Below are 13,753 nucleotides of genomic sequence, written 5' to 3' on the forward strand. Positions count from 1 at the left end.
AATCTCCATGAGGTAGGAAAGTTCCTGGCCTTCTTTTTATGGTTTATTTCTAGTTTGATGCCTTCATGGTCAGAAAAGATGGTTGATATGATTTCAATCTAGGTGTATCTATTGATGTTTGTCTTGTGCCCCGTATGTGATCGATCCTGGAGAATGATCCGTGTGCGCTTGAGAAAAATGTGTACTCCGTTTTTTTTTGGGTTTAGTGTTCTATAGATGTCTGTTAAGCCCAATTGCTCTAGGTCCTTATTTAGAGCTTTGGTTTCTTTACTTATTTTTTGTCTTGTGATCTATCCATTGTTGATAGTGGTGTGTTGAAGTCTCCCACTACGCATGTGTTTTCTCTGATGTCTGTTTTCAGAGAGGACAACAGTTGTCTGATATATTTTGGTGCTCCTTCGTTTGGTGAGTATATGTTAATGAGTGTTATTTCTTCTTGAAGTATTGTCCCCTTGATCATAATGTAGTGACCATTGGGGTCTCTTTTTATCTTTTTGAGTTTGAAATCTGTTTTATCTGATATAAGTATAGCTGTTCCTGCTTTCTTTTTTGGTCCATTTGCTTGTAGGATTGTTTTCCATCCTTTAACTTTGAGCCTATTTTTATCTTTTGTAGCTAAATGTGTTTCCTGGAGACAGCAAAAGGTTGGGTTTTGTTTCTTAATCCAGGCTGCAACTCTGTGTCTTTTTATTGAAGAGTTTAGTTCATTTACATTTAGAGTTAATATTGATATGTTAGCATCTGTATTTGCCATTGTGTTTGTCTTTCCTTTGATTTTATTTATTTATTCTTTTAATAACTTTTTTTTTTGGCCTTCTTTCATTGTTATTCGTCCCTCTGCGGTTCTGGCTTTAGGACTCCTTGTAGTATTTTTTGGAGTGGGGGTTTAGTTGTAATGAAATTCCGGAGTTTCTGTTTGTCTGGGAAGGTCTATATTCTTTCTTCAAGAGGAGGGAGAGCTTTGCGGGATAGAGTATTCTTGGTTGGCATCTGTTTTCTTGGAGTCTGTTGATTATGTCCCTCCTTGTTTGGTCCATTGGCTTGTAGTATTGTTTTCCATCCTTTTACTTTCAGTCTTTTTTTTTTAAAGATTTGATTTATTTATTTATGCATATAAGAGCTGGGGTACAGACCAGAGGTGTGGATGATGAGAGGATTCACCAGAGACAGAGTGGGGAACAGAACAGGTAGATTCATTGAAATATACTGCTGAGGGAAGGAGCAGGTGAGTCAGAAGAGGTCTGCTGCACCATGTGGGTTGCTCCCTGGCCACTATGGGGATTGAACTCGTGCTTCAGTGGTTCTGTATTGCTTCATAGGTTGCGTCTTAACTCCTTGGGCCACTAGGGAGGCCCCTACTTTCAGTCTATTTTTATCTTTTGTAGTTAAATGTGTTTCCTGGAGACAACAAAAGGTTGGGTTTGGTTTTTTAATCCAGCCTGCAGCTCTGTGTCTTTTTATTAAAGAGTTTAGTCCGTTTATATTTAGAGTTAATATTGATATGTCAGGGCCTCCCTGTTGGCCCAGCGGTTGAGAACTGGGTTTCGATGCTGCCCGCAGCCTCTGCAGCGCTGATTCGATCCCTGGCCGCTGGTGAGGGTCCCACATGGCGCACTGACCTCTCCTGCCAGGCCCGCTGCTTCCCTCAGCAGTATCCTTCGTCAGTCTGCCTGTTCTGCTCCCCGCTCTGGCTCTGGTGAATTCCCTCACCCTCCCATGCTTCTGACTGTACCTAGTACTCATATAAATAAATAAATAAATAAATCTTTTAAAAATATATTGATATGTTAGCATCTATATTTTCCATTTTGTTTGTCTTTTCTCTGTTTTTATTTATTTATTTAAGGAAAAATTTTTTGTCTTTTTTCTTTCTTATTCATCCCTCTGTTGGTTCTGGCTTTAGGATTCCTTGTAGTATTTTTTGGAGCAGGGTTTAGTCGTAATGAAATGCCATAGTTTCTGTTAGGAAGGTCCTTATTTTTTCTCCATAGAAGAAAGAAAGCTTTGCAGGGTAGTGTTATCTTTTTTCTTTTTTTTATGATTTGTATATTTATACAAGCACTGGGTACAGTCAGAAGCACGGGAGGGTGAGAGAATTCACCAGAGCCAGAGCAGGGAGCAGAGCAGGCAGACTGACACAGTACACTGCTGAGGGGAGCAGCGGGCGGCAGGAGATGTCTGTACGCCATGTGGGACCCTTGCCGGGCAACCGGGGATCGAACTGGTGCTGCAGAGGCTGGGGGCAGCTTCGCAGCCCAGCACTCAACTACTGTGCCACCGGGGAGGCCTGGGATAGTGTTATCTTGGTTGGCATTTTTTGTCTTGGATTTTGTTGACTATGTCCCTCCACTCTCTCCTTGCCCATAGTGTTTCTTCAGACAAGTCTGATGGCAGCCTGATTGGCATTTCTTTGTATGTTATCTGTTTCTTCCTTCTTGTCAGCTTCATTATTTTTTCCTTGTCTTGGATTCCTGGGAAATTTACTATTATGAATCTTGCTGTATTTTTCCTTTCATCATGGAAGTTTGGTGTTCTTCTGGCTTCTTTTATGTCTATTTTCAGCTCCTTCTTCACGTTTGGGAAGTTGTCTTCAATTATTTCCTTGAATATATTCTGTTCCTATGTCTCTCTCTCCTCTCCTTCTGAGATTCTTATAACTCTTATATTTCCTTTCCTCATGGAGTCAGATAGTTCTCGAAGTCTTTCTTCATTCTTTTTCCTTCATACTTCTCTTTGTTTTTCTATTTTGGTTCTTTTTATTTCTGTGTCTTCAAGAGCACTTATTTGTGCTCTCTTCCATTTCATCTATTTTGCTTTCTTTGCTTTTTCCAGAGTTCTTTATTTCCTCCATTAATCCTTTGATCTCCTGCATTTCTTTCACTTCCCTCTTTAGGGACTCAATTTCATTCTTCTGATCATTGATTATTTTTCCCACATCATTTTCAACTTTGTTCAGTTTTTTAATCATGGCGATTTTAAATTCTCTATCTGGAGGACTCATAAGTTCCTTTAAGTCACTGGTCTTGCAGTCTGGTGTTTGATTGTCTTTTTGTGGTGTGTCTTTTCCCTGGGGATGTGCTTGGTTGCTTTTAATTTTTCTTCTCCCTGCTTCTTGTTTTCTAATTTGTCCTATACGTTGGGACAATGTGTTACTGGTACTGGCCAGCATCTCTTTGGTGTGCTCTTTCTGGAATGTCGGGAACTGGTGGTCCAATCGAGTCCAATATTGTTATACCAGAAGTCCAGTAGGGCAGTGTTATTATGTATATATTAATGGTCGCTATCCCTGAAAATCTCCTCCTTCTGTGTTTGTTTAATTCCAGAGGTGGGTCTTGAGGTCCCATAGACTGACCTGGTGGTGGCTGGATTGCCCACTGGCTCCAAATCACTGGATCCCCTCCTGTGCTCCAACTCATTGCCAGGCGGGGCCTGGTTTGTGGGGACCTTCAGCTCACCTCTGACTATGGGGACAGCCCTTTCTCAGTTCCACACAACAGCTTTGGCACACAGAATTCCCTGTCTAAATATGGCGCATCTGCCAGGCACTTCCCTGTGCCTTGGGTCTGCCCCCGCTGTGCCGTATCCCCCTCTGGGCTCTAGGTGGGGCTTGGCTGGTGGTGGCATTCAGCTCACCTCTGTCTGTGGGGACAGCCCTTTCTCAGTTCCACACAACAGCTTTGGTGAGGTTGGATGCATGCAGAATTTCCTGTCTAAATATGGCGCGTCAGTCATAAATTTTTTAAAGTTGATTATAAAATTGTCACTGTCCAATATTGCATATTCTGAATTCCATTTTTATTAGCAAAAAATTGACTTATTTGTCCTATATATGTAAGTAAAGAGTTTTCTGAACATAACTAAGTATACTAAAATACTTTTAATTTTTAACAGCATTCAACTATGACAACAACATTGAGGAGATTGGGTGAAGATATATTCAAAGGAGTAGTAACTAAGGGAATTCAGGATAATTCTTTAGAGCCTTCTGTGGAGAATAAACCAAAGACAGCTGTTTTCTTCAAGAGCTCCAATTTACCATTAAGATTTTTATCAACTTTAATTGTTCTCAAAACAGTCACTCAAGGTAAGGTTTAAAGTGTGCTTATGGTATAATGTTTCTTGTAAATAGCTAAAGAGAAGCTGTATAATAAAGTAATTCTTACATCTTCAGAATAACATTTTTTTCTAATTGTGGAACATTATAAAAAGTGCTATATTTACTCACTAAATTTGAGAAAATGGAATAGTTAGCTCATCTCCAGTCCTTTGTTTATTCTGATCATGTACCCATAGCAGTCTTTGCTTACCACTGAAATTGCATTTACTGTATAGTATTGAAATTGCTAGATATTTTCTGCTAAAGCAAGTGTTGGCAGACAATAAGCTCGTGGGCCAAATATGAACCTGCATTTGCTTTGTAAATAAAGTATTATTGAACATAGCCATGCACATTTGTTACCTAGTGTCCTATTTTTTTTGGTCTTAAAATGTCATGACTGAGTAGTCGGCAGCAGAGACTGTAAGTTCCTTCAAAGCAGAGACTAAGTTTCTTCAAAACATATTATTATGTGGCCCTTTAAATTTAAAGTTTGTTGATCCCTATTTTAGCTTGAAATTTAATGGGGGGGAAAAATGACCATGTTTACCACTGTCATCTCCCTGTGGCTAGCATAGTGCTGGATGTATAAATGTGAATAAGAAAATTAATTGCATTATCAGCTTTAAAAAAAGTTATGACTATATTTTTCTAAAAGAACTGGGCCATCTATAGAAATAAGAAATTTAGAAACAACAGTTTTTCTAAGAATAAATCAGAAGAACAATGGAAATAAGATTCAATCTGAAAACAATTAGGAACGAACTATTATCCACTGTAAGTAGTTACCTTTTTAGATTTTTAAATATGAGAATATTTGTTAAAATAAGTGATATCAATGTAATCAAACTGTTCATGATATCAGTGTAATCAAAAGAACTGAGATAAGCTACCTCCTCCACAGCCTCCCCAGGATCCTCAAACTTGCATCTCTAAAGTGATTCTGCCATCCACTACATAAAGACAAAGCATACTCTTAATGTTTAAGATTTTTAGTAGAATGATTATACATATAGAGGGGAGAATAGAAACAATACATTTTTCAAAAAAAACACTCATTTACCCAGCCTCACATGAGTAAAATGCCCAGCCTAACAGGATTGATCCAAACTGGGGTGACTGAGACCTGAAAAGTTGCCACAAGTCTAAGGCACCTTTTGGCAGGGAACCATAGCAAAGGAGCAAAGGAGCCAGGCAAGTCTGGGATGACAGGAGCAAAATCAAAGTACAAATCAAGGTAACAGCTGCTATTGTCAGAATAAATGGACTCCCCACATGTCTCTCACCCACATGTGTCTTCCTCTTTCAAGGCAGGGAGAGGAATACCCCAGAACTCCCAAACCTGCGTGCTCTAAATAGGTTCTGCCATCTGCCACATTAAGGCAAAACATAATCTGGTGTGTAAGACCTTTTATGGGAAGGAACTTTAATATGATTAGGTGCAATAGAGAAAAGAGGAAGAATAAAGTTTCCAGATCAAGCACCCAAGGTTACCCGTCCCCATGTGGATAAATGTTCAGCCAAACAGGGTTGGCTCAAAGCAAGGTGCGAAAGCCTGCCACAAGTCTAAAGCACCTTCTGGTGGGGACCCATAGAAAAGGGTCAGAAACAGCCAGACAAGTCTGCGAGGAAAAAGAGCAAGATGAAAACCAAGATAAAAGCTGTCATTGTTAACCTCCCCATGGGTTTCTCACCCACAACTGTTTCAGTCAGTCCAGGACCAAGAAGCAAGCAGTTTCATCATATGTCTCTCTGCTCCACGTGCCTCCTCCAGGTCTCCTCCTTGCTGTCCATCCTACTTCCTTTCTTTTTTGGTCTCCTCTCCAGCTTCTTCTCCTCCCTCCTCAGCTCTACACTCCCTTGGGTGGGAACCTGGAACCTTCGCTTTTTATGGGGACCTTCCTGTACATTACTTGTACATGTCTTGACTCCATGTGCCTCCTTCAACTACCTCAAGTCTCTGGGACAAGTCCAAAGGCAAGATGCAAGTAGCCCTTCTGTGTGTCTCTTGTTTCTCTTTTGTGTATTCCCCTTCCTGTTTCCTCCAAGTGTTTCTTCTCTGTGTCATACTTGCTGTGTCTCCTGCCTTCCATCTTATGTAGCTTCACCCAGGCCTCTCAGCTCCACCCCCTCATTAGGTGGGGCAGGAATATATAACCTCCCCCTTTTATGGAGATGCCTTTGTTACAAAACAAGAAATATGCTATCTTTCTATCTTTCTTGTTAAATCATATAACCCATTCTGGTTTTTTTTTTTTTTAAGTGGGCAATAGCAGTAATTTAATTTGACTTTTTGAATGGAATTTAAGTAAAAATCAAAAGCTGTAACTATCTTTTTAGATATTTTCTTCCTTACAGTTCTGAAAGTTATAATAGACTAGGTGGTAATGACTATTTGAAATATCACTTATGAGAAGAAGTCTATTAGTCCAAAATAAAATTAACATATCAACATATATCCTTTGATAAAACATAATATTCATTACTGATAAAATCCATAAAATAGAGAATAAAATAGGAGGGAATTAAGTGCTCCTTGTCACCTTTGTACACGTCAGCATTGCTCATGTTAACTCTCTGCAATGAGCCATAAAAAATGAAGAATGAGGGCCTCCCCTGGTGGCGCAGCAGTTGAGCGCTGGGCTGCGAAGCTTCCCACAGCCTCTGCAGCACCGGTTTGATCCCCAGCCACCGGCGAGGGTCCCACATGGCGTGCGGACCTCTCCTGCCAGGGTCGCTGCTCCCCTCAGCAGTGTATTTCGTCAGTCTGTCTGTTCTGTTCCCCGCTTTGTCTCTGGTGAATCCGCTCACCCTCCCACACTCCTGAGTGTACCCAGTGCTTGTATAAATAAAGAAATAAATCTTTAAAAAAAAAAAATGAAGAATGAATATTGGAAAGGAATAGAAAAAAATACTAATCTGTGAACTGGCTAAGAAATTTATTGAACATAATGTGCTATGATCTCAATATTTGCATCCTCTAAAAATTGATGTATTGAAATCCTATCCCCCCACATGATGGTATTAGAAGGTGTAGGACCTTTGTCCTTGAGGTTGCCATCTTCATGAATGGGATTAGTGCCTTTAAGAAGGAGGTTCCACAGTGGCCCCTAGCTCCTGGTACTGTTTCTTTTCTTTTTTTTTTTTCCCCAAAGATTATTTATTTATATAAGCACTGGGTACAGTCAGAAGTGCAGGAGGGTGAGGGAATTCAACAGAGCCAGAGCAGGGAACAGAACAGGCAGACTGATGAAATACACTGCTGAGGAGAGCAGCGAGTGCGGCAGGAGAGGTCTGCCATGTGGGACCCTCGCCAGCAGCTGGGGATCGAACCGGCGCTGCAGAGGCTGTGGGCAGCTTCGCAGCCCAGCGCTCAACTGCTGTGCCACCAAGGGAGGCCCTAAATAAATAAATCTTAAAAAAAAAAAAAGTCTGCATTTGGGCTACTTCTACAGACCTGCTATACTCATACCTGACCCTCAACTTCTTTAGATTCATACATTTATAAATTATGTACTTATACTTCAGGCTTAGAGAAATGTAAGGATTTATTGTAGTTCTCAGATAACTAAGGTTTGACCTAAGACTGAAGCTAAGAATTTCAACTCTAGAATCAGGCAACTAAGGTTTGAATAGCCATATCACTAGCTATGTGACTCTAGGTGGTCCCTGGATCTGTGTTTTCACCACACTATTTTTTTTTTTTAAAGATTTATTTACTTATTTATACAAGCACTGGGTACAGTCAGAAGTGTGGGAGGGTGAGAGAATTCACCAGAGCCAGAGCAGGGAACAGAACAGGCAGACTGACAAAATACACTGCTGAGGGGAGCAGCGGGTGCGGCATGAGAATTCTGTGCGCCATGTGGGACCCTCGCCAGCGGCTGGAGATTGAACCGGCGCTGCCTCGCAGCCCAGCACTTAACCGCTGCACCACCAGGGGAGACCCCACACTATTTTTTAAAAAAGATTAAGTGAAGGCTATGCAAAGAGCAGCTCCTAACAAGCTAGGTGCTGCTATCCTGAACATCATTTTTTTTATTATTACTTACTTTCTAAGAGTTGGTTTTATCTGAGATCAGAATTGATGTCTATTTAGACTGTATTTGATGTTCTGTAACAAGCCACCAAACACTTGGTTGTTTAGAACCACTTTTGTTTACTAGCTCACAATTCTTTGGATTGGTAATTAGGGCTCAGCTAAACCGGGTGGCTACACTGGGCTGGGCTGTTTTTGATTGGGCTTGTTCACATTTCTAGAACCTCTCCCTGGTTTTTCCTGATCAAGCAAACTAGCCTGGGCCTGTTTACATGGTGTCAGAAAACTGCCCAGGTGGAGAGTGGAAGAGGCATGGCCTCTTCAGACCAAGCTCACTTTCTCATTCACACAAGTATCATTTCTGCTGCTTTATGTTGGTTAAAGTTACAGGGCTAGCCCAGATACAAAGAGAGGGAGTAGAGTTCACCTTTTAATGGGAGTTGCAGAGCACAGTTTCTAAATTTTTAAATCTACCATACAGGTTATGTAATGGAACACCCTATTTCATAGTGATTGATACCAACAGATTGGCTTTTGATAAGAAATAAAAAGATTAGAATTAAATGTCAGGACTTTTTAAAAGACTCAGTGATATAGCATGTGCATGAAAATAAGTCAATTTGGGTACAATTGGTAACTATTTTTTTTAAATACTCTTTTAGGAGTTAAAGTGATTTTAATTTCAGAAAATCTTCACTATCAGAAAAATTAAAATGAGGATATAGTTTTTAATTCTCTCTAAATTGTCAGTTAAAAAAAAATCAAAGACCTTTTATACCCCCCCAAAGTTAATAAGACCATTTTTTTAAACTTTGCAACCTTGTTATATAACATTCAGTCTTTTTAATCTCAGGTTATGAATTAAGATGTGAAGTAATTTGTGTCAAATGCAGTAGGTGGCACTGTAGTAAAAACTTTTGCTCCTATGAATTGAACGAATGGTTCATCTACCCGAGTTGTTACTAAGTTTTCTCAAAAGACAAGTCAGAACAGAATCTAGCAACTCTGCGTAACCTAAATATACATTTATTTGCAATGTTTTATTTTATTGAAGCCCAAAAGTTAAGTATACACAATGTTAGTATTCTAAATTCTACTAAAAATAAAAATGGAGTATCCTATAAATTGATTCAGGGACACAAAGATCAGTTTCTCAAAATTCTTTCATATGTATTTTAATGTCACACAGTTATTCAGCTTCTCGTTCTTGATAGGGTTTTAAATTTTTTCTTTTGTTTGTGTAAGCTGCAATGGCAAAGAAGAAATGCAACATGAGTTTGGAGGACAGTGAATTGTAGTGGGGTGATTCTATCATATTTTCAATATATATCTAGGGACCCGAGTCTTTTTTTAAACAGAAATCTCAGTAGAAAAATCAACTCAGTTGTACTTGAACAGTGATTTAATTTTCAATTTTGAATAGTATTTTATTTATTTATTTATTAAGATTTATTTATTTAAACAAGCACTGGGTACAGCCAGAAGCGCGGGAGGGTGAGAGAATTCACCAGAGCCAGAGCAGGGAGCAGGGCATGCAGAAGGACCGAAGTACACTGCTGAGGGGAGCAGTGGGCGGCAGGAGAGGTCTGCACGCCATGTGAGACCCTCCTCCAGTGGCCGGGGAGCAGCTGGGGATCGAACCGGTGCTGCAGAGGCTGCTGGCAGTTTCGCAACTCAGCGCTCAACTGCTGCGCCACCGGGGAGGCCCTTGAATAGTATTTTAAAGGAGAGTTTTAGAAGACTGGGATATTCTTGTATATATAAAAACAATGTAGAATTGTCATAAAAGTAGTCACATTGGTTGTTCGGTATATTAAAATGGAGGTGAGATGCTGTTTGGTGTAATTTTAATGCATTCATTATGGTTAAATTCATGATTCTCTTCTGCCTCGCTGAGCTTCCCAACCACCTGTAGAACATCTTTCTTTTTTTTTTTAATTAACATTTTAAAAGGGCAATTTTGTTAAGAAAATGAGAAAGAAGAAGAGGACACCTGCATAGTCAGAGGCAGGCAGAGGAACTTCCCATCTGTGGAATATATTAAGGAACTTCTAGGGATTCTAGTCTAGCAGGTGCCTTCATAGCATTGGCCTTGGTAAAATCTTGTTGCCATTCTCAGATGTATCACCAAAAAATTGTAATGGGATGAGCATAGCCAGTCTTCTGAAGTTGTCTCTAAATGGCAGTTGCATCTTTTTGAGGAGGCAGAGTCTCATTTAGAACCAAGGAACTAAGTTTGTGTGAAGTTACATTTAAAATAAAAGCTTAGAAAGCAGTGACAATAAATTGTAGAAGCTGTTTTATAGATAGCAATACTAATGCTGTTTAAATTCTTGGAAGCATATGGTTAAATTGAATATGGAAAATAAATGTTACCTGTTGTATTTACTATTTAGATAGATAAGCATTGGGGTTTATTGCTATTTTAGTGTCAAAATATGAAAATTCTGAAGAAATTTACATTATAATTCCTCTTAACATTCACTTCTAACAAATTAGGGCAATAAATAATTTTGCCTTATAATCTCAGGTCATTTAACTTATAATCTCAGGTCATTTAACTTTTGTTTTTTCTTTAGAATTTGTTAAAATGAGAGTAGTCACTTTTTGCCATCTGTTTATGGTCGCCAACTAGATTGCTAATATGGCAGTTAATTTTATATGTTGTTTTTCAGCTGACTATCTGGCTCAGGCATTTGATTCTCTTTGTATGGACTTAAAGACAGATGAAGGGAAAGTCTTGTTTTTGGAGTATCAAGCTGTTCCAGTAATATTAAGTCATCTAAGAATATCCAGTAAAGGACTCCTATCCAATGTCATTGATAGTTTACTTCAGATGACAGTGGAATCTAGTAAGTTCTTAATTTTATGTACTTAAAGAAATGACAATGGAATGCTTATTCTCATCTCTTCTAAATGTGTAACTTTATATATATGATATTGTTGTATTTTACAATATAAATCCTTAAAAAATATTTTGAAAGCTAAGTAAAAATCATTAATAGCATCACCAAGAATTATTAACCTAATCTTCAGTCCAAATTTTCACTAACTTGGCATAATTTCCAGTTATGAGGCTATACTCTGTAAATGTTACTCATATATTTGAGCCTCTTTTTAGATCTCTTTGGTCTCATCATTCTGACAGATCTATCATAGATTTCCTGTTTGCTCAAAAAGAGTGAGATCATCAAATGTGTGTCTGGATCCACCTTCAGGTGAGAAAAAGAGCCACAGGCAAGGCCTTAGGCAGAAGCCTTTATATGAAAGTTACAGAAGTATATACTGCAAATAAATTATTTAACTGATTATGTCTTTAATATTTTCCTTACTGGGAGAACCTTAGTTATTTAATTGTTATAATCTTAAACATTTTTTTTCTTTAAATTTTTTTTTTTAAATCTTTGTTTACTTTTTACATATTATAGGATTTCTCACCTTAGGTGCTGTCACCATAGTTTACCCACCACCAAAGTTTCAACCATCCTGCACTCCACTCTGTTCCATGTGTTTGCTCCTCACCTGTTCTCTCCTCCTTTCCCAACCCGGTGACTTCCCTCCTGAATGTCTCAGATCTATTGTTTGCTTTCAAGGGTCAGTTTTACAGTTTGTCTGGTTTCTCTGGATTCCACATATAAGTGGTACCATCTGGTGTTTCTCCTTCTCCTTGTTGCTCACTTTGCTAAGAATAACCCATTCCAGTTCATCCAACTTTTTTTTTTTTAATCACTGAGTAGTATTCCATGGTGTATATATACTAAAACTTCTCGATCCACTCATCTGTTCTGGGGCACTTAGGTTGTTTCCTTATCGTGGCTATTGTAAGTAGTGCCACTATAAACATAGGAGTGGCGGTTTCCTTTCAAACTACATTTTATGTGCTTTTTGGGTGATACCTAGGTGTGGACTTGTTGGGTCATATGGTAGGTCCATTTTTAGTCTTTTTAGGAATCTCTGTATTTCTTTCTATGAGGGCTGAACCAATCTATATTCCCACCAAGAGTTTAATAGGGTTCCTTTTTCTCCATGCCCTCACCAGCACTTGTTTGTAATTTTTTGATATGGACCCTCTTTAGGGAAGTGCCTTCCGCCCATTTTTTGATTGGGTTGTTTGTTTTCCTTTTGTTGAATTGGGAAGTGCTTTATAGATCTTTAACATAAGTAATTTGGTGTGCAAATTATATACCAGATGTTTGGTGTGCAAATATTTTCTCCCATTCAGTAGGGTGTCTCTGTTGTGGTCACTGTCTCTTTTGCTGTATAGGAGCTTTTTAGTTTGATTTAGTCCCGGTTGTTTATTTTCTCCTTCGTTTAACTTGATGCTGAAGATGAGTCCACAAAGATGTTTCTGAAATTTTTGTATTGAATTGTTTTGCCTGTTCTTTTTTTTCTTTAATGGTATTGGATCTTATCCAAGTCTTTTATCCATTTGGAGTTGATTTTTGTGTATGGTGTGAGATAATGAACTAGTTTCATTATTCTCAATGTAGCAGTCCAGTTTTGCCAGCACCATTTATTTGAAGAGGCTTTCCTTGTTGCAGTTATAGAATTTGATCCTTTGTTGTATATTAGTTATCCATAAATGTGCGTGTTTTTTTTTAAAGATTTATTTATTTATACAAGCACTGGGTATAGTCAGAAGCGTGGTAGGGTGAGAGAATTCACCAGAGCCAGAATGGGGAACAGAACAGGCAGACTGACAAAATATACTGCTGAGGGAGCAGCGGGTGCGGCAGGAGAGGTCTGTCGTGCCATGTGGGACCCTTGCCTGAGGCCGGGGAACGCACCACCAGGAAGGCCCTGTTTTTGCATTTTGTTGGGTAGTTACCTAGGAGTGGAATTGCTGGATCATATGGTAAATCCATTTTTGTTCTTTTAAGAACTCTCGATATTTCTTTCTATAGTGGCTGGACCAGAGTAGGCAGACTGACAAAGTACACTGCTGAGGGGAGCAGCGGGCATGGCAGGAGAGGTCTACATGCCATGTGGGACCTTCGCTGGAGGCTGGGGATCGAACCAGTGCTGCAGAGGCTGCAGAGGCTGCTGGCAGCTTCACAGCCCAGCACTCAACCGCTGCACCACCAGGGAGGCCCAAATGTGTGTTTTTATTTCTGGGCTTTCAGTCATATTCTGTTGGTCTGTGTGTCTGGTTTTGTTCAAGTACCATACTGTTTTAATTATTATGGTTTTATAGTACAGTTTGAAGTCTGGAAACGTTATGCCTCCATTTTCTCCCTTTTAGTCAGGAAAGCTTTGGCTGTGTGACACTTTTTGAGGTGCAATATGAACATCAGTAATCTTTGTTCTATTTCTTTGAAGAAGCCATTGGGATTTTTCTTAGAATTGCATTTGAATCTATAAATTGCTTTGGGTAGGAGGGTCATATTGACAATGTTGTTTCTTCCAATCCATGAATAGGGAATATCTTTCCATTTCCTTGTGTCTTCTATTTAACAGTTTTAACAGTGTTTTATAGTTTACCTTGTATAGGTCTTTCACCTCCTTTGTTAGGTTTATTCCCAGGTATTTAATTTTGTGTATGTGAGATTATAAATAGGATGGTTTTCTTCATTTCTTCTTCTTCTAGTTCATCATTTGTATGCAGGCAACAGATTTTT

General features: G+C 39.0%; 1 protein-coding gene across 7 annotated transcripts in view; it reads left to right on the top strand.

The window, feature by feature from the left end:
- The window catches only part of CCDC138 (coiled-coil domain containing 138), a gene marked incomplete at both ends in the record, with an annotated part of 133,592 nt that overhangs the window by 102,359 nt on the left and 17,480 nt on the right, over window positions 1-13,753 (top strand). For 4 of the 7 annotated variants that reach the window (XM_084236033.1, XM_084236034.1, XM_084236037.1 and 1 more), the window contains 2 exons: window positions 3,892-4,084; window positions 10,811-10,987. The exons of 1 other annotated variant lie outside the window; for it this stretch is intronic. In XM_084236033.1, coding sequence (XP_084092159.1) covers window positions 3,892-4,084; window positions 10,811-10,987 — 370 coding nt within the window. The remainder of the gene's footprint in view (window positions 1-3,891; window positions 4,085-10,810; window positions 10,988-13,753) is intronic. 2 more of the 7 variants (XM_084236035.1, XM_084236036.1) reach the window with 1 other exon arrangement.

The sequence above is a fragment of the Talpa europaea genome, assembly GCF_964194135.1.
Source record: "Talpa europaea genome assembly, chromosome: 6".
Taxonomy (NCBI): Eukaryota; Metazoa; Chordata; class Mammalia; order Eulipotyphla; family Talpidae; genus Talpa; species Talpa europaea.